Source organism: Acyrthosiphon pisum, chromosome A3 (assembly GCF_005508785.2).
Source record: "Acyrthosiphon pisum isolate AL4f chromosome A3, pea_aphid_22Mar2018_4r6ur, whole genome shotgun sequence".
Taxonomy (NCBI): Eukaryota; Metazoa; Arthropoda; class Insecta; order Hemiptera; family Aphididae; genus Acyrthosiphon; species Acyrthosiphon pisum.
The window spans coordinates 8,672,350-8,685,704 of NC_042496.1; the positions used below are offsets into that span (position 1 = coordinate 8,672,350).

Consider the following 13,355-nt stretch of genomic DNA (forward strand, 5'->3'; position numbering starts at 1 on the left):
ATAAAATTAGAAAACTTGTTTAAAATTTATTTACATAATACAGTTATTAATTTTATGATAATAACAAAATATTTATAAATATATAAAAAAAAAATTAACGCAGTAAAAATTATACCATAAAATATAAGATTACAATATTATGTGAGGCTCAGAGTAAAAATGGATTAGATAATTACTAAAATTGCATTACCTATTTTATAACTTTTAATTTTTTTGAATAACTCAATAATATTCATACTACTTTTTGAAACCAGAATTTAACTAAGAAGTATAGTACGATTAGGTAGTTATGTAAAAAGTTGAGTTTTTTGATTTAAGTATGTTTAAAAACTTTTTATTTTCAATTGAAATAAATTTAAAATAGTATGACAAATTACAAGACTTATTTAGTTTCTGTGGATTAAATTCAGATAATAATATACAAATGTCATTAAAATTAAGAAAAACTCCATTTTCATTCTGTTCACCCCTCATCAAAATGCTGAGCAAAACAATTTCACGCTAAACATAATAAATCATAACTACACAATAATAATAAAATATTTACAAGAACTTAATTATTAAGTAAAAAATGCCAACGGGTGTTGTAAATCAGATGCAAATAGTATAATATACTATATATTATTTTAATATTATACTATAGAGTATAGACTATAGTATATTTTCATTTAAAATAAGATGTCGTTTGCATGGCTGTACCTACATGTTTCACCTGTAAGAAACGCCGTTTCATAAATGCAACTTAAACTAACTTTAAGAATTTAATTTTTAAGTCGCAAACAATTTTGGTTTAACTAGATGATAAAATTTGCTAAATTTGTAAATAAAACTTCAACCGTTATTACGAAGAACTGGCCAGTTTCATGACTACACAATATTAAACTATTAAATATTAAAATAATATATTAAATAATAACAAAATTATCTAGTTTTGATTGCTATCATTCAGTATTTAGATATTTATTTACAAAAGCATAATTAAACTTAAATCATACGATCTAAAAGGGGAATAAAATAATGAATTGTCTAATAAGTTTTCTTTTCCACAGATTAGTAAATATAACGGTAATCTATGTATAAATTAGGTACTTGAACAAACCGCTAATATAGTTATTTAAATAACAAATAATTATGCATGTTGTATCCAAGTTAAATATCCATTGCTGATTTAGAATATAGCACCAATTAAAAAAATATTTTCTTAATTCAAACGCAATACGATAAAATAATAATAATAATAATATTAGTCCATTATTATATTATTATGTATAGGTACTACAATATTCTTAAACGTGTAAAATTTAAAAATTTATAATATATCTTTTTAAATATATGCTGTCAGCATCAAGGGGTACTATAATATATTACATCACAATAAAAGTCGGAGTATTTTAGTATATATGTACGCTCGCACGTGGCGGTAGGTATAATATGACGTTCTAAGATGGAATTTATTATATGGTGGGCTGCCCTGGAAAGCTTTATTAAGAATCTAAATATACTACTATAAATTATAATATAATTCGTATAACGAATAGTGAAAATTTTTGATGGTAGACTATAATATTTTGTGTATTTTTGTTCATGTTAGGCCTTTATAAACGATGTAGAGTGATACGAATACACTTATATCCAGGGCCGTGTTTAGGGATTTTTCGTCAAATTAACTGGTAAAAATGAATCTATCAGTTAAAAAAAAAAAAGTATAATAAAATAATTTAAATCTTCCTGGATTGTGACACACACAATTCTTCAATTACAATATAATAAATAATGTCAATATTATGTATAGATTACGGTAAAAAATATCAAAATATTAAATATTATAATATTAACTGTAGGAAGTAACTAAGTTAATGGAGTCATGAGACTATGAGAGGATCAAAACAATAATAAGTAAAAAAGAAATGTCCACTCCCTCAAAATTAGGGACCAGGGAAACAACCAACCAGGGGTTTCCTCCACCCCTAAATACGACCCTGGTAATATTATATTAGTGTAGTAGTATTATTATCTCGGAAAAAATTGTAGAATAAAGATCAATGAAAATCTATTTCTCTTTTCAGTTAGGTTATGCGTAAGTAAAAAGTGAAAAAATATTTTTAATTATATTATTCTGTGTGCTTTTATGCAATGGGTCACCCCTCTCCCCCATATCCATAAATCCAGCCACGATAACGTTATAGATGCGTGTAATTTATATGTGCACCAACGATACTGACGATGATGATAATTTATAATAATAATAATGACAACCATCTCGTTTTTATGTGTGAAAAGCTTGATCGTCGTCGTCATCGTAGTAGTAATGTGTATATAATATATAGCAGTATATAATATTATTAATATTAATAGTAGTCGATTAGCTGTTTCGTCTGGTTTGGACTGCGGTGGCGGCGGCCGTTTTGGACGCGATCAGTTTGTTCAGTGCCACGATGCCGGCAAGCGAGTTGTGTATGTAACCTCCACCGGCGGCTACGGCGGCCGCAGCCACGCTGTGCTGGTGCGCCTGGACGGACATCATCTTTTGCGTCTCCCGCCTCACCTGGTACTTGTGCAACTGGAACCCGGCCACCACAACGGACACGATCGCTGAACCCGCGAACATTACGAACAGCGCGCCAAACCCGTGTACCGGCATGCAAATGCCGTACACCACGTCCTCACGGATCCGTCCCTGGAATATGGTTACTGCCTCGCTGTCCGTCTTGGTGTCCGGCGTGAACGCCAGGTCCGATTGTGATATGACGTCGTACAACCCACTGACGCCCACATCCGCGTTGCCAGCGTCCGAAACGTTCACAGAACGCCGGCGCCGGCGCCTCTGCAGATGCGCGACGCCCGAGGCCGTCTGGTCACCCGCTGTTCCGTTATTGGAGGACGCTGGCGTCGCGGCTGGTTGCTGTTTTTCATCGCCGCTGCCTTCCGATGGTGCGACTACACCGTCGTCAAGGTTTCGTGGTCCGTGCGGGAAACCGTCCCGATTCAACGTCTCCTGCGAAAAATCGTTTTCGTTTTTAATCAAATACAAGGGTAATGTAAGGTAATGTATCTGTAGATTGTTTTTTGTATGCATAAAAAAGCTATTTCCAACTTTCCAATATGTTTAATTCATTAAATTACTCGTAGGTTTGCCGGTTTGCGTACTAATAAAAATGCTGTTACATATAACATACATATAAATATGCAGTAAAAAAATCCTTAAGCCATTCAATAAATGTTCAAATATGAAAAAAATTATGATGGTTTTTAAATTTATAAATAAAACTTAATCACATCCTAACATTTTTTGTCCATGATAAATTATGCATTCATTATTGTAATTGTTTTTATTAGACTTAAGTGATATAGAAATATACATTTTTAATGTCTTATTTAAATAATTTAACTGTCTATGTAATGCATTTATACGTAGATATGTTGATTATATTTATACTATTCAGATAGACTGGCTGAATAAAATGTTGGCTCCTCTATTGAAAAACTCCAATGTTGCACACAAAAGACAAATCATATAATATACCTACACACATACCTATAAAAAATGTGGGAATAAAGAAGATATTTATTTGGTATCGTACCTTGTTTTGACCAGGTTGTGGCTTGTTATTGTGACTGGTGGTATCGAACGGAGTGTGCACCGCCATCTGCGCTTGAGCACTGGGCTGGTCCGTGTTGACCACGACCGTTTGGACGTAGTCCAACCGATCGTTTTGCTGGTCCTTCCTATCCACCGGCCCATACTGGAGCTGTTGCTGTTGCTGCTGCTGAAGTAAATGTCCGGCCGATGCACGTTCGTCTGTCTGACAGTGATCCAGGCAACCATGACGGCAAATCTCCACTTTGCAGCGGATATGCACGCTAAGCGCATCCGGGAACTTGAAGGCGTGGAAGAACGCGTAAGTGATGACGGACGCTCGTTCGTCTGAAGTCCGAGCTTTGAGGAACCCACTAATCATTTTTGGTCTTAACACGCACCCCTGGTCGTCCGTCAGCTGAATGACGTGCCCGCCTCCGTCGGACGCGGCGCAAGATTTCACTCTCATGTCAAACTCACCTGCTCAGGCAAAACAAAACATAGGTAATTAAAGCGTTTTTTTTTTTAGATATAGTATAATATATTTATGTGGTTAGTATGATCTATGGTCGTATCTATATTTTTGGACTCTGAACTGTAAACACGAAAAACTTGTCCCTTCATAGGACAGTGCCATATTTATTCCGTTTTCATTATTTTTTATTTAAAAAATAATACTCAGATGAATTATTATTAGGACAGAATGACATATTATAGATTTGAAATATACACAAAAAATGGCTTTTATCGTCTTATGTCATTTAATAAACATAAATTGCATCTAAAATAACTAACAAGAACGACGTAAAATAAAACACGACGCGTTTTTTGACTAAATACTCTGCAATTGACCTACAGTCAGTGTGGCAGTGCACGGGGGTTTTCAAATCATAAAATCTGAAATAGTATTATAAAATATTGTCGTTTTGATAAACGTTATTTAAAAAAAATTACAAAAATAGCCTAAACAAAAGAATTAATATGCCTCAAAAATAATAAATAAACATAAATATTATGTTAAAAAGCAAACAATATATAAACATGCAAAATATTTAATATGCATTATAAAACTAAAGATGTGGTTTTGTCTTAACATGAAATAATTTTGTTTCTAGCTGACCCAATTTTTTATAATTGCGTAAAACAAATATGTAAATTCCAAAAGTCCTCTGCCCTAATTATTATTACTAATCATGATGTTTTTGTTCGTATGGTTCCAGTGAAAATGTAGCTAATGGAATTAAAACAGCTGCCTCTCATAAGGGGACAACTCAATTATATACAATATGTAACGTTCCATATTTACAGTTCAATACAGTGTTTTTGGATAGGTAATATTTGAAAACATCGATATACCAATTCAATTATAATAACATTAAAAAATATATTTTAATGTTTTAATTTAAAATAAATGGATCAATTCTAAAATTATTAATACATTGTATTAAATGTATTGACACTGCAGTCAACGAGGGGTTACCCTTTAATATTTTCTGAATACTATCACACGGCATCCACAGTTTATAGTATTTACATTACTGTTAATACGCTATGTCACTATGCTATACTATACTATACTATAGCACTATAATATATTATAGTAGGTACCTAATATAGTGTTAGTATACTATTTTAAAATTGTGTACTGTTATGTTTATAACTTTATAGTGCTATATTTTATTACCTCTATAATCATTGATGGCTACCACTAACGTTAACGTAGAACCCAAAGGCACTATACCGCTAACTGGTGGAGCCCATGGTCCTTTTCCGTGTTGTATTTCCATCCAACAATCGACGTTATCACCTAGTATTTCAGTCAACAATTATACGATTTATTAATCAATATTATGGTATGTAAATTGGTACGGATATAATATAGAAACATAATAATATAATAATATTATGTATATATACATAGTGTCATAGTGATCAGGACACTGTTGTGTGATTTAATTTTAAATTAGTTCCGAAAACGAATCTGAGTGAAGTTCGATTTACAAAACGTTCATCAAAATGAAAATAAAATCACGCTTGCTTACTGATAAGCACTACGCACTAATGTATTTTAATTTTCTCGCTGTCTCACCTCTGAAGTCCAACTGTATAACGTCCAGGTCGGCGATGACCATGGGTGGTTTGGACGCAGTCTTTTCGTAATCATTGTACCACTCGCACCGCAACCGCTTGGCCTCGTCCCACACTTCCAGCAGGTCCTTATCGTACTGGACAACCACAGTGTTCTCGTAGAATTGACCGTTGAGGTCAGGCTTGGTGCCACACCGCGCGTACGCTATGCGGAAAGTGAAGAACGTCTTTCCGGTGGACGGCGGCACGTACACACACCGCGGGTCAGCGTACTGTCCCTTGGATGAAACGATGCCTTCGAACGGATGTGTGAACTGCAAATGCACGTCCATGTGGTCCTTGCCACACATCACCTCCAGTGACTGAATCACCGGCATGCCATCGGGCCGCTCCAGCGGCCAAATGTCACTGGCACCGCCACCACCTCCACCACCACCAACGCTCACAGCGCTGTGCACCAACTGCAAAACGAAATAAAGACAATATTTAGTTATTTTAAGGACTAATAGATAAGATAGAATATAATATGGGCTCTACTATAGTCAATAGCTATAGCGTATCCACGATTATTCCCCGCCATGACACGTGTTATATAAAGCAAATTATTAATTACAATTTACAATTTTGCTGGCCACTCGACCACATAATATGAAACGTTTAAAATGTGTTGATATAATATACTATAGTATACAAATTAATTATTATAGCAAACGTTTCTTACTTTTTTGTTGTCTTGATTGTTTTACCTAAAACATTTTCATATTTCTTTTGAGTCTAACAATTAACAAAAAATATTTAATTTGATAATTATTAAAAAAATTAATTGTATATTAATAAATTTGGCAGTGTGGGGTAGCTTATTTCGTACCTACGGAATTGTAGGCATCGTATTGTAGTGATTCTTGTTATATTTTGTAAAAAAATAAACGCAAATCGTGTTTTCGCAAATGTAAATTTTACGTAAGTACCTAATCGGATTTTACCAGCCGATTCATGTTGATTCATGTTTATATTATGTTTGAAGTCAATTATTCGGTAGGTAGGTGTTAAAGGATAATTTATTAAACAATTTAATTTGTTTTTATTTAAATTAAATATATTTTGTATGTAGTTTAAAATAATATACACATTTATATTGTATGCTGTAAATATAATTAATATTACCTAATAACATGGTAATGTTTTCTTACGTCCGATATTATTAATTAAACACAATATTATGATATAATATTCCTGATAGTTCAAATAATTTGCAATCAAAATAAAGTTACTATCTTCATAACTCATATACTGATATTAAGAGGACCATTTACACCGCCATGTGTTGTCTACTTGTCTCCGTCTTACACATAGACAAAATGTGTTTACGCTGTCTGAATAAAACTCATTCAATTTTGGTGTTAGAACAAAAACACTTAAAACACAATTAAAAGATGACAATATTTTGGAGGTCAAGAGGGTGAGTTTTTTTTAAATTTAAATTTTGAAAAGTTTAAGGTATTTTAAAATTGTTGAAATTGTTGCTATTTCTAAAGCTAAACGATACAATGAACGTATAATGGGTATAATGAAAAAAAACGCAACGACTTGTCCTCGCAAATATTGTCACAATTCAATTTTAATAGGTATTTTTAATTCAATTTTAATTTTAATTGAATTTTTTTTTTTAATTCAATAGGTATTTTTACTCTAGAACCAAAATTGAGCCATTTATATTTTCGAGATTGGTAAATTGATCCCAAATTGGCCATACATGTTATCGACCTTTTGGTTTTTGCCCAAATGATCTTTTTTTACCTAAACACAAAAAAGAGTGATTTGGTTTTCGCCCACAGAAATAATTTCATAGTAAACGAAAAAACATATTTATTATCACTGTATTTTTTTCTTATTGAGAATGTGTATATAAATAATATTTAATAAACAAATGTTTATAAGCTTAAAACATACTAAAAAAGATAACATAATAATAAAAATCAAATTATTCGTCGAAGTTATGGCAGATATATAATAGTGTAAACATACTAGTCAATGTAAATAATATATATAAAAATATAGAAAAGCGATTTTAAATGGTATATAAATTATAAGTGTAAGACATATTAAAAAAAAATAGCATAATAATAAAATTTTTTTTATTGATGTATTCGTCAAAGTTATGGCAGTTATAGATAAGTGTAAAACATACTAGTCTATGTGAGTATCTTAAGTACCTTATGTAGGTAAACTGGGTTCCGGAAAAAAAGTTCCTAGATAAATTGAGTCCCGAAAATAAAATGTTAGTATGTATACATACCATTTTTTGAATATCTAATCATCTTTATTAGAAATCAAATTGTATAATTAAATTATATATATATTATATTATTGTATATTATGTATTTTATGTATTGTATATTATAGAATATTATGTTTTTAAACTAATTAACACAATTATGATACAAATAGAAATTAATTTCATTAATAAACATTTTATTCAATTTATAAAATATGAATAATAAAATAATCTAGGTTAAACGAAACTTGAAGAAGACTGCATATTTTAGTTTTTAAGTGTTATAAAAATAACACAAAATTACTGTCAAATTAAGCTACGTATACGGTAATGAAAAATAATTGCTTTATAAAATACGTCACGTTATGCTCTGTTTAATAATAATTATCGAAACTATTAGTATACTGTATACAATAAATTAATCGTGGGTGACAATTAAATAATAAGAATAATTATGTGAATTATAATAGCCAGCTTTACAGACTTAATAATTTTATTCTACTATAGTACTGGTGTTATTATTTTTGCGCATCTCACTAGTATTACCATAATTTATGAAAAATATGGATACATCGGTGCCTGTATTTTTAAAACGAATAATTGAACATTGAGTTAAATTTATATTATAATATAGGTACCTACGTTCAAAAAAATTAAAAACAACTCATTACCTAATAAACTACATTATACACAAAAAAATTATTAACGAATAAGAAAGTCTGATATAGTCTAGTTTAATATAAAAAGAAAGAATAATTAACTTCTATACTTAGTAATTAGTATTATTGGCATAGAAATATAGAATAAAATAGTTTCATTAATTGTGTTATAATACCCTTACCCTATAATATACTTACATACGCATTAACACATTTGTACGTTTGAAGTACAATTTATTAAAAAAATCTTACGCTTCTGGTATGTTTAAGTGTTAAAAATGTCGAGTAAAATAAAAAATACATTTTATTAATAAGTTGAGCAATTTTGTTCTCAATATTATCATCAAAAGTTCTTAAGATAACATTGATATATTCTAAATGTTATATTAATTTGTTATTATTGTTTAAGCAAATCAATTTTAGTTCTCATGACATCCGAAGAAAAGATTTAAGTGACTATTATAGTGTGTAACAATTAGTCATTTATATCTTCTAATTCGTGTTTGTATTAGCTACGGGTATAGGTACAAGCATAATATATTATAGATATTATACTATACATATATTATATGTATCACGTACGTATATAAAAGAAAATAATGAATAGATTTGATTATACATAAAGTAGAACAGGATTGTTTTGTTAAGGGAAATCGAATAATATGTGATCGAATGAAAATGTGTGATTTGAATTTTAAAAAGTACAATTGTAGGTAATACAATTCAATATTATGTTGGTGATAATGGAATGTGCAAAATAGATCATTGATGAAAATAAAATTTCACTCATCAATAATATTGTAAGACCTTGTGTTAAACCTTTATATAATTTTTATCTTCACGAGTGATAGAAATGTTTTAACATTTTTAACGGTATAATAGGCACATTACCTCTTTTGTGTAATACTGTAAATATATGTTTTTTTTTAATTTTCAATTTTAAAAAGAAATTAAAAGTGATAAATAAAATAATGACAATACATTTAATTTATAATTTATTATTGGTATAATCATTATTAATATGGTTGGTTTAAGACGTTTAAATTATATTACATTTAATCAAATTTTTTCATTTTGGTCTCTCACAGTCTCGCATAATATTATATATATATTATATTATTATTGTTGATTTTGAACTGATATTTAGATACTAAAAGTACATACTATATACCTACATTTTAATATATAATTATAGATGTGATCAAATATCATCATCATATTTCCATTAGTTGTAAGCAGTTGTCAGTAATAGCTAGTATGTACCTACTCTGCAGAAAATAAATAAAAATGTCCAAACATTTTTACGTCTTTATTACTATATAATATGATTTTATAAGGAAGTTACTCTATTACACTTGATCGTTCATTAACCTCAACGTCTAGATCTACTAGTGTATTAATTGCATCTATATTCTATATGAATGTGGCTTATACATTTATAATAAATGTATTTATTTTTATAATAATATTAAACTATAAAATGTGTGAATAATTTAAATTAATTGAAATGTGTACAATATTGTAAAAATGTACGTTATGCTTACAGTATAGGTCACTCTATTAATTAATTGTATTTTTTAACTGGATGAATATTTTTTGCGAATAAACGTGAAATTAATTTGTGTGTAAATTTTTGATCATTTGTGTCAATATTTATGAAAAAGGTCAGTAAATTTACATAGAATTTTATAGCGTAGGTACTTTTTACATTTTTTCCAATACGATTATTGCGCATTTAAATATGTGGAATAATAAAGGAATCTTTAAATACAACACGATTGCGTATACGTATGCGTACGGTACTTATAGACTCCAACATTGTCAAATTTATAATTGTACAACTTTTAAATTAAATATTTAAGTCAGATAACAAAAAAATCACATAACTATAGTTAAAAACCATCATTAAAATAATTGTATTTAGTTTTGAACCAGACAGAGCCATTATTTTATAAGATGCTTCTTATATTTAGCAATGTCTATAATATACAACTTATATTCTTTGTTTAGTTGTTTTCTTCTTTTTATTTTTGAAATATTATATATTTACATATACGTTTACTATAAGTTGCGACCGACAATGACATACGTTAAGCTTCCACTTACACGATTCAATATTTTTTATATTGTGATTAAACTAATTGTTTTCATTGTTTCAACATGCTACATGGGTCTCCATTAATATTAGTAGGTATCACTCAGCACTCTATAGGTACCTACATGTATGAGTGGGTTAGCATTCAGCACTATTAAATTGTCTGTTTTACATTTTTTGGAAGCTTTTTGGCCCGTTCATCGTACTATAGATTAATTTTATTTTGTTAAATATACAACTGTGAAAACCACGCTATTTAGTATTTGGCAACATAGCACAACATTAAATTTCACCGTCGATAAGCACCGTACAAAATCCCATTTTACGTGTAAATTTGTGTAATTTGGAAATGAGAGTAAAAAATATATAATTATTTACAACTACGAAAACAGTATGCTAATTATAAAATATATTAAAGAAGTCAATTTACACGTTTTTTGACGGTACTTATCTCTTATAACCTATAATGTCTAGGTACAAACATATAAATGATCTGTAGGTACACTTATTATATAGAAACGGTTTTTGCGTTTATAAGATACTGAAAAATATATTCTATACAAAATTAACGGTCTAATGAAACATGTATATAAAAAAACAATATCATTAACCATACAGTTTTAAAATTAAATACTTAGTATATTACCTAGGTACTATATTACTACCTCATTATAAATTGCTTTATAAATTAAAAACGAAATACGTTTTTTAAGCACTATGATTTTGATTCAAGTCTTTGGTATAGTATAAAGATATATATAATCTTGTTTGAATATAAACATAGGACTTGTACTGTATACTATATAATCCTCGTTCCGGTTAGTTAATACATAATGACGTTTTAAAGTACGAAAAAATTGTGTATAATTATAAATAGTAGATTTTTACACAGCACAGCGTGTCGAATACAATTTTATTAGGTATCATATATTTCTATAAATTATTAGGTATACCTATTATATCCTATTCATATATATAATCCAGACAGATTATATATAGATAATAATATTATCTATAATATGTACTGTAAATATAGCATAGTATGTAATATATTTATGCATATAAAAGTATTCAAGTACATTATTATAATCATTTCAATAACGAAATATTATAGTAAAATTGTCAAATCGGTTTTCTAATGAAAATATTTGAATAAAGCATGATTAACATTTTCTAGAAACACGCATGCCGTACATATTACACTGCAGGTTATTGAATTTCTTCGAATATTATACGTGGTTTAAGTATATCATTATTGGCAAATTAGCCCATAAAAAAAAAACCAGTAGTTGGTGTCTTGGTTTCAAGCTTATTAAATCATTCATATACAATATATAATAATATGTATATATAAATATATACAATTGAATGCGAAATAATACATCGCGCGTGTGCTTGCATTCTTCGTATACATAGCTAGTTTATATATAATTGGCAAACGTTAATTATTAATAACTGGAAAAGAAAGCTGACAATTTGTATCCGTTTAGAACGTGCAAAGAGTGTGTATTATACGTGTATATAATAATTGTATGGGTATTATGCTATTATCGTGTGTGATTCGTTTACGTCGAATCGATCAAGAAATATTTTTTTTTTATAATGTGGCGGTCAGATGCACGACCGTTGAAAAGTCAGCCCCGAACAGCGCAATAATAATATGTGCAGATGCGCATCGTCGTTTCTGCTGGATCATTATATTATTATAGTTATAAGTTGTAACAGTATTTTGCAGTGAGTACCTACTATAGTACTCATTGTCTTTCCAATTATATTTGTTGTAATAATTTACCAAAACATTTTAACCTTCCTAGAAGTCTTAGTTTATTCTCTCCAGGGGTGTGTGAATCGCGTAAGTGGAAGCTTAACGCACGCCATTGTCGGTTGCAACTTGCAGTAAACGTAGATATTATATACCATATATAATGGAAAAAAATAAAAAGAATAAAAAAAACTAAACATAGAATATATGTATATACAGCCGTTGCTCAACATAGGGAGCACACGAAAACCAGTTGTGTGTTTCATTCAAAACCAACGGTACACCAGTTTAGGTAACCAGTAAAGCACGTGACTTGAACCGCCTGCTTATGACCTCACAAGAAGGAAGAGAACAACCCCACGTCCATTGACTAGACTAACCGAAGACAATGATCACAAAATTTAATAATATCAACGTACACTGATGGAAGGAAGGGCAACGTATCTGGTATATTTACATTGTATTATTACATATTATGTTTATATATCCGTTATTGTTGCGATTATCCAGATTCCCTGTGACCACGTGAATCGCAGTGACCGATAATATCATAGAATGGCTGTATATTGCAAATAACGTAATATAATAATTGTCGAAAATTATTAACGTTGTCTCTATAATATTGTAATATCTAAGTATATAATAGGTATTTATATGAATATATAATTGGCATCTACTGCAGTGAACAAATACGGACGTTTTTCGTCTGGGGATATTTTACCGTAAAACCGTCGTAATAACAGTTTCGCGAAACAAAAGACAAAAAATTGTGCGTGTGTACTACATAATATACCCACGACATATTATTATTGTAGCTAATCGTCGAGCGCAATTATTATTGCTGTACTATGTTATTCAGCGTTGTCCTGGGGGGGGGGGGGCACAGAGACACCATTTAA

The 13,355-nt window shown here is 29.8% G+C and overlaps 1 protein-coding gene across 1 annotated transcript in view; it reads right to left on the bottom strand.

Annotated features, from left to right (window-relative positions):
* Positions 1–1,340: 1,340 nt before the first annotated feature.
* Positions 1,341–13,355, bottom strand: part of LOC100168401 — a 28,435-nt gene continuing 16,420 nt past the window's right edge. Inside the window, exons 3-6 of the mRNA XM_001952823.5 lie at positions 5,667–6,126; positions 5,262–5,384; positions 3,582–4,057; positions 1,341–2,995 (exon numbers count right to left, since the gene is read on the bottom strand). Of these exons, the coding sequence (XP_001952858.2) occupies positions 2,363–2,995; positions 3,582–4,057; positions 5,262–5,384; positions 5,667–6,126 (1,692 nt within the window). The 3' untranslated portion in view covers positions 1,341–2,362. The remainder of the gene's footprint in view (positions 2,996–3,581; positions 4,058–5,261; positions 5,385–5,666; positions 6,127–13,355) is intronic.